Source organism: Argopecten irradians, chromosome 3 (assembly GCF_041381155.1).
Source record: "Argopecten irradians isolate NY chromosome 3, Ai_NY, whole genome shotgun sequence".
NCBI classification, from domain to species: domain Eukaryota; kingdom Metazoa; phylum Mollusca; class Bivalvia; order Pectinida; family Pectinidae; genus Argopecten; species Argopecten irradians.
The window spans coordinates 27,940,975-27,957,296 of record NC_091136.1 but is presented as its reverse complement, the minus strand read 5'-3'; the positions used below and the strand labels follow the sequence as shown (position 1 = coordinate 27,957,296).

General features: G+C 35.7%; 2 protein-coding genes across 5 annotated transcripts in view; one reads left to right on the top strand and one right to left on the bottom strand.

Moving 5' to 3' along the window:
- LOC138318086 (lysosomal-trafficking regulator-like) overlaps window positions 1–9,105 on the top strand; it is a 58,629-nt gene extending 49,524 nt beyond the window's left edge. For all 4 annotated transcript variants that reach the window (XM_069260171.1, XM_069260172.1, XM_069260170.1 and 1 more), the window contains 9 exons: window positions 1,645–1,854; window positions 2,132–2,324; window positions 2,968–3,104; window positions 3,371–3,469; window positions 3,866–4,008; window positions 4,658–4,755; window positions 4,964–5,117; window positions 5,328–5,402; window positions 5,788–9,105. In XM_069260171.1, coding sequence (XP_069116272.1) covers window positions 1,645–1,854; window positions 2,132–2,324; window positions 2,968–3,104; window positions 3,371–3,469; window positions 3,866–4,008; window positions 4,658–4,755; window positions 4,964–5,117; window positions 5,328–5,402; window positions 5,788–5,914 — 1,236 coding nt within the window. In that variant the 3' untranslated portion in view covers window positions 5,915–9,105. The remainder of the gene's footprint in view (window positions 1–1,644; window positions 1,855–2,131; window positions 2,325–2,967; window positions 3,105–3,370; window positions 3,470–3,865; window positions 4,009–4,657; window positions 4,756–4,963; window positions 5,118–5,327; window positions 5,403–5,787) is intronic.
- Window positions 9,106–11,076: 1,971 nt separating this feature from the next.
- LOC138318085 (uncharacterized protein C1orf198 homolog) lies at window positions 11,077–16,217 on the bottom strand. The gene is made up of 4 exons (XM_069260169.1): window positions 15,841–16,217; window positions 14,871–14,921; window positions 13,334–14,113; window positions 11,077–12,818 (listed from the first exon to the last, which is right to left on the bottom strand). Exons 1-4 carry the CDS (start codon window positions 16,108–16,110, stop codon window positions 12,753–12,755), a joined length of 1,167 nt encoding a protein of 388 aa, XP_069116270.1. The 5' UTR covers window positions 16,111–16,217; the 3' UTR covers window positions 11,077–12,752.
- Between the last annotated feature and the right edge of the window lie 105 nt (window positions 16,218–16,322).

Sequence of the window (16,322 nt, the reverse complement as noted above, 5' to 3'; positions counted from 1 at the left end):
TTTGGTATGGACATAGACCCTGATTCAGTTGTATTTGTGTCTTAACTGTGCTGTTTTCAGACCTACTTTGGTATGGACATAGACCCTGATTCAGTTGTATTTGTGTTTGAGTCTTGTCTGTGCTGTGTTCAGACCTATTTTGGTATGGACATAGACCCTGATTCAGTTGTATTTGTGTTTGTGTCTTGTCTGTGCTGTTTTCAGACCTACTTTGGTATGGACATAGACCCTGATTCAGTTGTATTTGTGTTTGTGTCTTGTCTGTGCTGTTTTCAGACCTACTTTGATATGGACATAGACCCTGATTCAGTTGTATTTGTGTTTATGTCTTGTCTGTGCTGTTTTCAGACCTACTTTGATTCGGACATAGACCCTAACTCATGATCAGTTGTATTTGTGTTTGTGTCTTGTCTGTGCTGTTTTCAGACCTACTTTGGTATGGACATAGACCCTGATTCAGTTGTATTTGTATTTGTGTCTTGTCTGTGCTGTTTTCAGACCTACTTTGGTATGGACATAGACCCTGATTCAGTTGTATTTGTATTTGTGTCTTGTCTTTGTTGTTTTCAGACCTACTTTGATTCGGACATAGACCCTGATTCAGTTGTATTTGTGTTTGTGTCTTGTCTGTGCTGTTTTCAAACCTACTTTGGTATGGACATAGACCCTGATTCAGTTGTATTTGTGTTTGTGTCTTGTCTTTGTTGTTTTCAGACCTACTTTGATATGGACATAGACCCTGATTCAGTTGTATTTGTGTTTGTGTCTTGTCTGTGCTGTTTTCAGACCTACTTTGATATGGACATAGACCCTGATTCAGTTGTATTTGTGTTTGTGTCTTGTCTGTGCTGTTTTCAGACCTACTTTGGTATGGACATAGACCCTGATTCAGTTGTATTTGTGTTTGTGTCTTAACTGTGCTGTTTTCAGACCTACTTTGGTATGGACATAGACCCTGATTCAGTTGTATTTGTGTTTGTGTCTTGTCTGTGCTGTTTTCAGACCTACTTTGGTATGGACATAGACCCTGATTCAGTTGTATTTGTGTTTGTGTCTTAACTGTGCTGTTTTCAGACCTACTTTGGTATGGACATAGACCCTGATTCAGTTGTATTTGTGTTTGTGTCTTGTCTGTGCTGTTTTCAGACCTACTTTGGTATGGACATAGACCCTGATTCAGTTGTATTTGTGTTTGTGTCTTGTCTGTGCTGTTTTCAGACCTACTTTGGTATGGACATAGACCCTGATTCAGTTGTATTTGTGTCTTAACTGTGCTGTTTTCAGACCTACTTTGGTATGGACATAGACCCTGATTCAGTTGTATTTGTATTTGTGTCTTGTCTGTGCTGTTTTCAGACCTACTTTGGTATGGACATAGACCCTGATTCAGTTGTATTTGTATTTGTGTCTTGTCTTTGTTGTTTTCAGACCTACTTTGATTCGGACATAGACCCTGATTCAGTTGTATTTGTGTTTGTGTCTTGTCTGTGCTGTTTTCAAACCTACTTTGGTATGGACATAGACCCTGATTCAGTTGTATTTGTGTTTTAGTCTTGTCTGTGTTATTTTCAGACCTACTTTGGTATGGACATAGACCCTGATTCAGCTGTATTTGGGTTTTAGTCTTGTCTGTGTTGTTTTTAGACCTACTTTGGTATGGACATCGACAGTGTGAAGGAGCCTCTGAAGAGACAGGCCCTGAGAACCATGGTTAAGACATACGGACAGATGCCAAAACAGTTGTTTAAACAGCCCCACCCTCAACAGGGCCAGCCCCAGCCAGGAATTCTCAAACAGCTGATAGGCCAGACGGGTCCCAACCTGGAGACGGACTTCAGATCAGCACCATATGTGGTAAATGTCTCTTTGACTTACCAGTATATAATCATATACAGGACTTTCGTCATAATTTTCCTTTTGAAAAATTCTGATGTAAACTTTCATAGTCATTTTATCATGCTTAGTAGCAATTGATATACAGGAATGAAAGCAATTGATAGCGTGTATTTTAAATGTTTTTATCTTTTCTGAATTTAGGCATTCATAAGTTATATTTCTGCAGGTATACATATGAAGAAGTAAATAAAATTTTCTTTGATACCTTATCATCAGTAAGTTTGTTGTTTTCCAGCCAAGTGTATTGCCATCTGTTTGTGGACTGAAGTGGGGAGTATATGCAGGCTCGCCCCAGCTAGAGCCCCCGGTGGTTGTATGGCAGGAGAAGTACGAGACGACCATGGCCTCACTGTTTGCCTTGTCGACGGGAGAAATCATTGGTGTAGGGGAGGACAGCTACTGTGTTACCATGAACAGTAAACCAAAAGGTAGACGGGATAAAACAAATTAACATACAGGAACGTAGGAGCTGTGTCTTATAACAAACACAGAAATGAAGATTGTTAAGAAAATTGTTCTTTTGATTTGAGAAAAAGGAAATACTTTCAGATGTTCATAAACTTTGATATTTAAAGAGGTATCCCAGGTAAATTTCCGTTTTGTCTTTATATAGATACACGTATATCTTTTGTGATCTGTTACAGTAACTGACTGTTTGGTCTTTGTTCTAGTGTCCACAGTGAACTTCTCTTCTAATATTATTTGTCCCAGTCTTTGTGATCTGTTGTTGACTGTTTGGTCTTTGTTCTAGTGTCCACAGTGAACTTTTCTTCTGATATTATTTGTCCCAGTCTTTGTGATCTGTTGTTGACTGTTTGGTCTTTGTTCTAGTGTCCACAGTGAACTTCTCTTCTGATATTATTTGTCCCAGTCTTTGTGATCTGTTGTTGACTGTTTGGTCTTTGTTCTAGTGTCCACAGTGAACTTTTCTTCTGATATTATTTGTCCCAGTCTTTGTGATCTGTTGTTGACTGTTTGGTCTTTGTTCTAGTGTCCACAGTGAACTTTTCTTCTGATATTATTTGTCCCAGTCTTTGTGATCTGTTGTTGACTGTTTGGTCTTTGTTCTAGTGTCCACAGTGAACTTCTCTACAGATGTAACTTGGGCGGCTATCATTGACTGGCAGCAACCTGGAGGAATTCTTAGAATAAAAAATGACAAAAATCGACCTAAAACTAATTTTCTGCAACACAGTCCATTTGAGCAGGTAAATACCATATCTTGGCTATTCTCAGTAGAAAGAGAGTTCTAACTTTCAGTTTTGTTAAATAATAATAGATTAAGAAATATTCAAAGTTACTATTCCTATGTCTGATAACTTTCACAGCTTATCATTAGCAAGCACAATGTGTAGCTGAATACATTAATGGAACTTCAATAACTTTCTCAATAAATTTCATACTACACTGTAACAAATGTTTGATACTTTATGCTTAAATTTTAATTAATACTACTTTTGTGACAACTTTACAGATCACCTGTCTGGCATCAGTACCTGACTGTCGTCTGCTGTTTATCGGAGGTACTGGTGGTGTGATCACAGTCTACCAGACTATCCACAACCAGGCCAAGGTCAGCAGCCCATCACAAAGTTCTAAATAACAGACATATTGAGGGCTCTTTGTTTACACACCTATTTAGTTTCATAATACTGCCCTTTACCCCCATCAAAAATTTCTAAGAAACCAATAACTGAAATAATTATAATTAAGGTGCAACTCCTCAAAATGTAGTATCAAAACATATATGACACAAATATTCATAGAATTTCTATCTGGAAAATTCATTCAAAAGTAAAATTAAAAAAAAAAACCTATTCTATGAGAATGATGTGATTTCCATTTCACAAGCTTATTCAGAAATTTACAAAAAAACCTATTCTATGAGAATGATCCTAAAAAGTATATAACTTTGATGGACTGTCTCTACCCATGTTTGTCATATGATATACCATTGTTTGACCTATAGGAGAGCCACATCCAGGTGAGAGGTAGTAAGAGGATGCTACACGGCCACACGGACACCATCTCCTCCCTAGTGATCAGTAAACCCTTCAGTGTATTGGTCAGCAGTAGTCATGACAACACTTGTATCATCTGGGATCTCAACAGGTGAGAATAAGCAAGAGAAAGAGTGGTGGTAGGAGAAGTAATACATGTATCATTGGGGATCTCAACAGGTGAGAATAAGCAAGAGAAAGAGTGGTGGTAGGGGAAGTAATACAGGTATCATTGGGGATCTCAACAGGTGAGAATAAACAAGAGAAAGAGTGGTGGTAGGAGAAGTAATACATGTATCATTGGGGATCTCAACAGGTGAGAATAAACAAGAGAAAGAGTGGTGGTAGGGGAAGTAATACAGGTATCATTGGGGACTCAACAGGTGAGAATAAACAAGAGAAAGAGTGGTGGTAGGAGAAGTAATACAGGTATCATTGGGGACTCAACAGGTGAGAATAAACAAGAGAAAGAGTGGTGGTAGGGGAAGTAATACATGTATCATCTGGGATCTCAACAGGTGAGAATAAACAAGAGAAAGAGTGGTGGTAGGGGAAGTAATACATGTATCATTGGGGATCTCAACAGGTGAAAGAAACTCAGCAAGGGAGAGAACGAGTGGCAGGGAGAGGGGGCAACACCTATGCCATAAATGGCAAGAAAGAAAGAGATTGGGGGACGGGGTGTTAGTGCTATCACATCAGAAGCTATTTTCATAAATATTAACACATGACATATTACAATTACATTCTTTTGTTTCCAGATTATGCTATGTTAGGTCTATATCCACACACAAGTCTGCAGTGAAGTTGGTAGCCATCAGTCCACAGCTGGGAGACATTGCATCAGTCAGTAGTCATGGTAGGTTATTCATTCTTTACACATGTGCACACTGTAACTCTGGTGTCTTTGATAGTCCTTATTCTTTTATAACCCGAATGAATTATAACTTGAAACACTGCTACTGTCCATTAATGTAGTACATCTGATCTTGTATACATCAAAATAGATGTTATAGATTTTCAGATGATAAAGTTGCATTTCAATACAGCTTCAGATTATGTTTTAGGACCCGGAAGCTGCCTACAGCTCCACACCATCAATGCTGCACATGTGGCCACTTCTGTGTGTGAAGATACAATCCACTGCCTGGCATTCTCAGCTGCTCCAGAAGGTCGGTCTATCAATGTCATCGCAGGTGGTCTTAGCTCAGGAATGGTCAGGTAAGCAGCAAAACATGCCCTTTCATGATTACTTGTTTATCTATCAACTTACAATAATGGATTTTTAGCAGAATATTCATTTCCAAAAAAAACCCAGCTATTTGCAATTGATAACACTGTGACTTGTATACTTTGTTAATTTCTGAAGTGTGGTACATACATGTATTTCAAAATAATTTGCATGTACATATACTTGGTCATGATTGACAGGTTATGGAGCAGTTGGAACCTTGCCGTCCTGAGGGACTTACAGCATGACTCTCTGATGGCTAAACCAGTCATCAGGTAAATTGTCTTATGTTGTTTTATAAACTGTATTTTACTATATGGTATAAATACTTTACTAGGCAAATGGCCCTTCATTGCCAAGTCAGTTTTGATTAATTCATTCACTTATATCTCCCTATGGTAAACTTTCAATAGTGTACAATCTAGTTGTTCCACATTGTGCACTTCCAGACACTGTCTGGAAGACCAATGCATATCATAACTGTATCAACTCATTCTTAAGTATCTCCTTCCCAATTGATCCACCACCAGTATTTAATATCATTTCATTAATATGGTTGATAAAAAAACTCCTATCCTTACATACTCGGGTAATACAATTATTTCATATGATAGCTTACTATCAGATTAAAGCTTCCCGGTATACTTTGTACCTTTTCAGTCTGGCGTATTCGTGTGACTCCCAGAGACTCTGTATGTGTACATCTGATGGAACTGTGACGATGTGGGAGTCAGTGTCGACCAGATCTTCAAAGTCAATATCACCTCAGTTTATGTCATTCCTGTGAACAGATACTCTCCATGGAGAAGTCTAGCTTTCTGATCTCAAACCAATACCAAAGTACATACTTTTCAAGTTTTATGTGTGTGTTTTATAGGGAAGTGCAATTGCCACAACCAAAACAAGTTAAATTGATACAATTCCACAGTGCTGCTATAATGCAACCATTATATTTTATATGCTCAAATTTAAAACAGAATAATTCAATTTTGTATAATATTATCTTTCTGCAGGTGTAATTTTTGTTTGTTCTCGAACAAAAATACCAAGTATCATCTGTTGAATACTCAGATAATGCCAGTCTGAGAAAAGTCTTATTTTACCTAAATTTGTAATTTTGGATTAGGTCATTTATCCAGAGGAATTTTGAAAATGAGCTTTCCTTGTCCAATTTAAAAGAATAAAATCTTGTTATAATATATATTCCAGAAGTGGAGGTATAGCATTATATACAGACAGAGAGGTTGTAAATGTTGAACCATGCAACCTTAAAAAAAACTTTTAAGTATTCCATCTATAGATGGTTTATACACAGTACTTTTTATATCTTCTATCAAATTATTTAATATTCAAGTGAAGTTGATTTGTATCTATTAAGATGTGTTGGAATATGTTTATTTATTTACTGGTATTAAAATGATAGTGTATCAATCTTCAAAATAGGGAACTGATGCAAGCATCATAGTAACTATCATTTACAAACAATGTACCGGTGAATGAGCTGTTTCAAATCTGTAACCAGGTGCCATACCAGGTATATACTGTATTACATGATCAAATTATGCATCTGTATATAATCATATAGATATGTGTTCATGTATGTTTCATGTGTCAAACACAAAAGAAAAATATGAATTTAGGGCATGTAAATTTGTCATTTGTTAAAACTGATATATTACCACATTTGTTCCATAAGAACTGGGTACATATGTATATTGTTTTGAATTAACATCCCATATCCATGATACTCCTGGAGTTACTTCAACTTTCTTGAATTTAACACTTTAAAATTTCAAAGCAGTACTAGTAACATGGAAAATAAGTTTTTATCATATGTACCATATGATTATAATGTTATATATTCATTTCACTTTTTTTCAGGTTCATATATATGTACTGCAATATACATTTACATTAATATTTGTTTACAATTCATTCCAAAGGTTGAACACCTTGGTGTATATCTGTTCATAATGAAATTTGTGGTACCTGAGATCAAATAGAATTCATCAAACTGGCAGATGCAGTTAATCGATTTAAAAAAAACCCAAACAATAGCTTTATCTCACGGTAAATCCATTGTCATCCATGTACCATTGTATGTATTCATAAATCTTTCACTCCTGAAAACATATTTAGACTCTTCTTGTCCAAAGACTGGAATAGTCCAATATGAAAAATGTTCAGTTGTTGGTCAGATAGTCCACTATAGCTCTGGGTGATATAAACTTAAAAAAAAACCAAATGTTTAAATGTATTTAAATATTTAAGTTTGTTTACACATGTAGTACATGTGATATAGTTAACAACTGTTGAAGTTTTATGCTTTGTGATAAAATGTGTGCATGATGATATATATTGCAGTCTACCTACCACATACTGTAGGCCTGCAAATGCAGAAATGGCTGAGATTGTATGATTGAAGTTTATCTCTGTCTTTTTTTTTCCATTTTGATGTCACCATTTTCTGGCATCATATACATTCCATACTTAGTTACAAAAAATAGGCATTGAAATGCTTGATCCATTTGCTTCCAAGACAATTACCTGAAAATGTTTTATTTCATAAGTAATTAGAAAAAAAAATCTATTGAATTACATGTAATTTGAAATATAACAGTCATAATGGTTGTCATAAGATATAGTGTCTGAAGAATATTTGTATGGAAATTATCAATTAGTAAGTATACCTATGTTATATTTTTCTGTAATGAACATATACGTGGAGTAACTAGTCCCATGGGTTGTTACCAAGATACCATCTGTTCCACAAAATATTGTTTTGTGGGGGAATTGTCCACAATTAATGCGATATTTAAAGGATCTGATTGTCTGAAGAATTCATGTTAATGGAGTAACAAGCCAAGATATTACAATATTTAGGATATACAGGTTATATACCTATTGTATGGACATTTGTATACTAGGTATATATGTAGATGATATGTGGATGACAGGTTATAATCATTGATAAACACATTAAATAAGTTTACATGTGTCTATAAATGTCTGTACTCCATTGTTCCAGATGTTCACAAACTTATATAATACTCTAAGTTATGATGAGCCAGTCAATACCGGTAATGATTATTTGTCTAGTCATTTGATGGAAGAAATGATGATCACTTAATCTTGCATGCTTCAAACAGAAAATTCATAAATTTTGTTTATTTTCACAGCCTTTTTGATGCTTGTTACCATGTGTTTTTTCTGTTTTAATGTGTAAAGAACGTTTGACAAATGTTTGTGTACCTGCAAATATCTGTATTTAGTGCTTTACTTTGGTCGTCAGTGCCATAACTCTCATGTACTCACTGTTTTATGTATCAGTTTGTGGTACTTAGATGGTCTGTTAAGACTTAGATAACCAGCTCTCCATTTAAGCCAATAGTGTCCTGTTCTTAGATCCATGTATTAAGGTATGGGGGCCACTCCCCAACCACATAGCTCTTCACATACAGCATGTTTCTACAGTAGAACAACCAATTTTGTTATTCCATTAGGGCCACTTATAGTTACTCATACAAATAGTATCTCATTTTGGATTTGTATGTTTTTTTCTTACTTTCACCTAGACTAAATGCCATTTGCTTTAAAATTTTGCTCAAAGATATCACTTGCCATTTTTTAGTGTTTATTACAAAGTAATTACAGTATTATAATTTAAGTTGGTACATTTTGTATATCAAAAAGCTTATACATGTACTACAAGCCATTCATTCTTATACAGACACCTCCACATAACGGTAAGTGTAACACTTAATACATATGAAGGTGACTATATAATACAACAAAACTGTGGTTACACCATAATACTGTTGTAAAATTCATTGCTTGCAAAGCACAATGGATATATAAGGCTGTGATATGTATGTATTGGATATTTTATTGTTAGAATTCTGTGTTATTATTATTTTTATACTGAGCTTGTTTCAAAAACAACAGTTTAAACAGTAAAATACATTCTACAAAATTAAATGCTTTGTTGTTTTACCTTTCAACAATGGTTTACGGCAAACAGCTACTGATATAGACTTAGCACAATGTGGCTTCCTTTTTAGCTCACCTGGTCCGAAGGACCAAGGTGAGCTTATGCCATACCGTGGCGTCCGGCGTCCGGCGTCCGTCGTCCGTCGTCCGTCCGTCCGTCCGTCCGTCAACAATCGACTTCTTCTCCATAACCGCTGGTCGGATTTCAACAAAATTTGGCTGGTAGCATCCTTATGGGCTACTAACTGAAAATTGTACAAATGATGGGGCTGACCCCCCAGGGGCCTGAGGGGCGGGGCCAAAAGGGGTCAATTTGGCTATTTCCATATAAACGACTTCTTCTCTGAAACCAAGCATGGGATAGCACCCATAATGCAATGGTAGCATCCTTATAGGGTGGGGATTTAAAATTGTACAAATGATGGGGCTGACCCCCCGGGGGCCTGAGGGGCGGGGTCAAATGGGGTCCATTTGGCTATTTCCATATAAACGACATCTTCTCTGAAACCAAGCATGGGATAGCACCCATAATGCAATGGTAGCATCCTTATAGGGTGGGGATTCAAAATTGTACAAATGATGGGGCTGACCCCCCGGGGGCCTGAGGGGCGGGGTCAAAAGGGGTCAATTTGGCTATTTCCATATAAACGACTTCTTCTCTGAAACTAAGCATGAGATAGCACTCATAATGCAATGGTAGTATTGTTATAGGATGGGGATTCAAAATTGTACAAATGATGGGGGCTGACCCCCAGGGGGCCTGAGGGGCGGGGTCAAAAGGGGCCAATTTGGCTATTTCCATATAAACGACTTCTTCTCTGAAACTAAGCATGGTATAGCACCCATAATGCAATGGTAGCATCTTTATAGGGTGGGGATTCAAAATTGTGCAAATGATGGGGCTGACCCCCAGGGGGCCTGAGGGGCGGGGTCAAAAGGGGCCAATTTGGCTATTTCCATATAAACGACTTCTTCTCTGAAACTAAGCACGGTATAGCACCCATAATACAATGGTAGTATCCTTATAGTGTGGGAATTCAAAATTGTGCAAATGATAGGGCTAACCCCCGGGGGCCTGAGGGGCGGGGTCAAAAGTGGTCAATTTCCATATAAATGACTTTTTCTCTGCAACTTAACATGGGATTACTCATAAGCGCTATCGCTCATAATGCAATGGTTACATCCTTATAGGGTTTGGATTCAAAATTTTGCAAATGATGGGGCTGACCCCCCGGGGGCCTGAAGGGTGGGGTCAAAAGGGGTCAATTTAGCTATTTCCATATAAAACGACTTCTTCTCTGCAACTAAGAATGGAAGAGCACTTATAATGCAATGGTAGCATCCTTATAGGGTTGGGATTTGAAATTGTACAAATGATAGGGCTGACCCCCGGGGCCTTAGACGGCAATAGATGCGAGGTCAAAAGGTCAATTAGGCTACTATTTTCATATAAATTACTTTGTCTCTGAACCTATGTATTGGATAGCATATTTGTATGGTATCAATAGCATCATTGTATGGTTGTGATTCAAAATTAAACTTTGGGAGTCAATTTTGCTTATTTTTCTAATTGTCTGAGTCTTGTGATAATTACTAACAAAAAACCAGGTGAGCGATACAGGCCCTCTGGGCCTCTTGTTATTTTTTAGTTGAAAATGTAACCTACATTGAAACCTATTGAATTATGTTTGACCAATTATGATTAATGAGAAAAAGCCCCTGAATCATCTGTCCTAAAGGTTCCTCAAAAAGCATAAAGAAATATTTGAAAAGATCGTGAACATTATGCAAGGTCACATGGTTCAAAACTGTTTGAATCTGAGTCACTGTCCCATATTAACATGTCAGAGATACAGGACCTTTTTGTCCTTTTACAACATTACCAATACAAAAGAACTACTTACTAGGTAACTAATACAGTTTGTATAATATTGTTAACAAAAACAAGTTAATAGCAAATTATAAAAAAGTTTTATTGCACTTGCACAATACAGATGCAAAATATTCACAACTTTATAAATTGATTAATGTCATAAATAAAAATTGTAATAGGTATACAGAATAATTATAACGGAACAAACACAAGATTACCTGGTAATAGTTTCTCTTAGGTGCATACTGAAAAATATTCACAACAATATCTTAGTTACACTTAAATCTGTTATTGTTACTTATAATTACCATTGATCAGTGCTACATATTGGTTGGCAAGTGAAACAAAGGGGAGTAACTCTGGCACATTTACCGATAGATCAGATTGTAAAGCTCTTTTTGTGAACCAAGGACTTTTTATTGCAGTTCATAAACATATAAATTGCCACGACATGAACATGAAACATTCTGATCTATCAGAGTTACTTCCCTTTGTTTCGCTCTGTCATTACGTACTGATAAATCATAATGACCTGAAATTACTTTTTCCTCTTATAAAGCTTATTTGATATTTTTGAAGAATTTTAAGGAAATTAAGACAAGTCTATTGGCATCCCATTGTTCTGCTCTCATACCTTCTACAGATAACCTAAAGCAAATGCTCCTCCCTTCCAAGCCTTTGTGATTTTGTATTACATTTTGGTATCACAACAAAGTATCTTTTGACTACAAGTTTTAGGGTTTTGATTCTCATGATAAAAAAGGCCGGTATTTAAAGCTATTAGAAAAAAGAAACACACACAAAAAGTCCACTTACAAGGTAAATGAGTGTTGGTATAACAAATGTATATAAAATATATTAACAAACTGTAACAACATTAGAGAAAACTGAATTTGGCCCTTCAAGTTGGTACATAAAGAGAAAGTTAAGTTAATGCCACAACATACATTCACATACCGACAAACTTCACTTAGAAAATCATGAAGCATATATAATGTCAAAATTGATTACATAATTATATATATTGTTTTATAATAACAATGATTAATATATAAAGGAATCAATTATAAATATAATAAATATACAGAAAATTTGTAATTACATGTACTTAGAACACAAAATATTCAACTGAATACTCTGTTGAAAATTCCTTTCATAATGATTTTTACTTTAGGTACTGATGGTTTTAGACAAATAATTGCAAATGTATCTATATATAAGTTATAAGGTCAGATCTTAATTCACATGACATAGAAAACAAATACAATTGTATATCACTTTTGTGTGCAATAGCACTAAAGAAGGTCATCACTACCATTTCTGATTTAATGAACCACAACTTTTTATAAATAATCAATTAGTGCAAACATTGAGCTTGAGCTGAAACAGTTACATATAACACGTAAAACATGCAATATATTATCTAGTATCAAATGTATAGTGACAACCTTACATATTCTACACTGACAAAATCTAACATCCATGCTGAAAGTTGAGCAAATCTTGTTTCAGCTAACTGAACTACAGAAAACATAATTATAAGGCAAAAGAGATTTTTTACATAAAAGTACTATAATATTATTTTTTATATAAAAAATGCTGTTAGAACTCCTCAAAAAATATTTTGATAATTGCACATGGGTCATTTTTACTAGATAAAGCCTGACGAAACAGCAGTACAACATCATTCAGATCTGTAAAGCATTATGTAGTTAGTGATGGTCCCGATGCTGAGGGATCCGTGTTGTATATCACCACACAGCTACCAGTTGTCAAGGAAAGTAAATCCAGTCATGGGGACTGATGAATTAGGTCTCTCTCCTGTTACCTGGAAAATTATTAACAAGTTTTATATACAATATTGCAATCAACCTCATTGCTCCAGACTTATCATCATTTTAGGTCAGTTAATTGATTTATATTAATGAAAAGAAACCCTGGTCCTAGTTTCACAAATGTATATTCTACAGGAATATATGACAGAAATACAGAGTGGGTAAATTCCTTGGTATAAATATAATTTCCCTATAATGACATGGATGTAGTAGCTTGTGAATGACATCAAAATAAAGCAAACTTGGACTGAGCTGTTCATTGGTGACCAGGATCATAGAATATATCTGTCTACTGTTCGGAGATCTCAGGTTCCAGTCCCAGGTTGGGACCTGATCTGACCTCTAGATTTACCCTCTCCTGTTACATAATTGAAAATGTATGCCATATAGGAAAATGAAAGTAAAATGTGGTGCCAAATCTACACTATCCAATAACACCTACAACTTATACCGTATATAAGTGGAAATATGTTGCTCTACTTTCCTATAGGATTCATTTAAAACTTACCTCTGAATCTCGTAAGACCACCACATCTGGCCCAGACAGGACAGAAGCATGTGACTCTGTGACCTCCAGCAGACCTGCCTGGTCTTCTGCTAACTCCAAAGTTCTCTTGGCTCCATCAAACAGATCCATCTGCTCCTCCCGTTCCATCATCTGAGCTCTTGGTTCCTTTAACAAGGGTTTCCGGGATGGGGAAGAAGTTGTGCTACTAATGCTTTCGGTCTCCTCATCCATCAGATTTTGTTCTCGGATGTTCATTACAGGGTTATCAAAGACATTACTTTCTATGTCTTTGTGTGCCTTGGGAAATTCCTTTCTGGACAGTTCATCTGTTACAAGTTCTTGTTCTTCTTCCTGGCGGCGTTTGGAAAATGAGGAAGACAGTTTTAATCTGGTAGCCACGGGAGACTTTGTTGATGCCTTTTTTGGTGGTTTTTTAGCAGGTTGAGGAGCCATTTGTGATGTTTCACCCTCCTGATCTTCTGAATGTTTGCTCTCAGTGAGAGAGGGCTGTGAGACATCTGAAACACAGCTATTTCTGACGTTGCCAAAGCTAGTGTGATCGTTGGTGTCTGGCAATATGAAGTTGTTTGGGTCAGCTTTCCAATTTTTATACTTGTTACTTTCCCAGATACTGGGATCAGGGTTGTAGACAAATTCTGGTGGTGCTGTAGGTCTTTCCTCGTTATCTTGTCCTGATTTCGACTTGCCAGTCCCTTTGGATGGCTGAGGTTTAGAAAGCTTTTCTGGATCCAAGTCTAACAGATTAAGGTCTTGTTGACTCTGAAACGACATTTAGTAATACAAGCATTACTTAAAATTTGTAATTCTTAATAATAAAATCCATGATACAAATACTAGTATAATGGGAAGAGGTTGAAAAATTATAATCAATGACACATATTATGGACAACCTACCAAATATCAATTTAATAATCAGATACCATATATTTTCTCTTGTTTATAAATCTAAGCTTTTAGTTTTCCTGAAGAATTAAAAAAAAAAATGAACCAGCAGTTCGAAGAAATAAATGTTTTGTTTAATTTAGAGTCCATATAGTCTTTTGGAAGATCATGATCAATCAATTAAAACTGAAAACACTAACAATTATTCTTGCATGATACCACTACACCCTCAGTCATTATTTAAATCTACCAGGGCAGTATAGCACCATATGGACCGAATAAAAGGTCCTTAATTTTTATATTAGATAATTATAATAATAAATATTTTAAAATGTTCGCTTCATGCTTAATAATATAGAAATGCATGGAGAATGACTCGATTACATCTTTTCCTGAACAAATCAATGTCAGGGTGTTGTGACATTACAATCACAATATCGACCTGGTGTGACATAACAATAAGAATATTGACTCGATATGCTAAATATTGCTTATATTATATCCTCCATATGACAGTGTATTTAATAGCCAATGACAATTATTTAAAACAGAGCATATCTAATATATATATAATCATTACTAACATAAATTGGTATAAATTATCAAAAAAAATGTAAGCACACTAAATACATACCTTGGACTTCCATGAAAAGGGAGCTGAATGTACATCTTGCCAAGACCAAATCTAAAATAATGCATGTGATATACAAATGTATTGTTATGTCATGATATTAACTACATTAAAAAAAGGTAACTCAATTTTCTATACAGAATACAAGCTTCAGACACCAACATTATTGGAGATGGGCTAGACCTAAAAAAGAACCTGATATGAGGGTCCTGAGTCTTACACTTAAAAAATCAGTGTTAATTTACTCCGTAAATATATGTACATGCATATATACATCTAGCTAACAGGTAGTAATTGACCTACTTCATCATATTGAAGATCATGTTGATATTGGATAAGTGCACATGGATATACAAGGAATATTAAAGCAGAAAAAAAATTAGCTGTCCATGATTTTTGAAGTTAGATCTGGAGGAAGTGTGTTTCAGTCTTAAATAGTATGAGAAAGAAAGAGACATGTGAGTATTTAGGATAGTCTGTTCACTGTAAGTGTAAATAATTTGGTTTGGAAGAGGATGCGATGAGTAACGAGTGGGGCATCATCCTCAATACTCCAGGGTTTACTATCACTTACATTATATCCAACCAAGTGGAATATGTCATATTATATTTTATCCATTTCTCTATTTTTCTGTATATTATAATTACTTTTTGTCAATTCCATTGGCATTTTGGTATGACACTTTTATGTGGTAGAAAACATGTTTTATGTTGATCTTTGAAATCCTTTCACAATCTTATACACCATAATATAATAAGTCAAAACAGGACATACATGCCTTCATCTTAGTTATAATACCATCCATCAATGTTGATGTTTATGGGTATTTGTTTTGCCTGTATGTATATAGTGTAACTGACAAGTTTCGAACACAATCTAGACAAGCAAAAGCACAGATGTTACTTCAGGTTCATGAGACAATAGATATCAAAAAGACACGCCCATTTTGGTCAGTAAACCAGACAAACTTACGTCACTGTCCATGTCGACTATAATTTTCTCCCCTGATTGGATGTATAATTTCGGAAAAGACATCGCATAATGATTGTCCTTTGTGCTCGATATGTATTTCTCCCGGACACTTCGGTCAACGAAAAAATCGTCAAGTGCCTCTTCCTGTTTTTTCCATTCCAGTTCGCCCCATTCTTCGTTCAAAATGTGCTTTGCTAACCGAGTCTCATGGACGATTTTTCTGGCAAGTGGATTAATTGACGCAAAATAGTCCAACGCCTTTTCCTCCATTATGAATAATAATTTTGATCAAATTCAAAACAATGGCAAAATAGACTATTGAGAGACCTCGTCGACCGCCATGTTGACACCACTCAGCGTAAATGAAACGTTTGACTGATTTTCGACATGTCTGATAAGTTCTGTCAACTTGTTCCGGGCAATCATGACTTTTAAGAGTGCTAATGCATAACTTTTAACTGGAATATTCTGAAAACAGATAC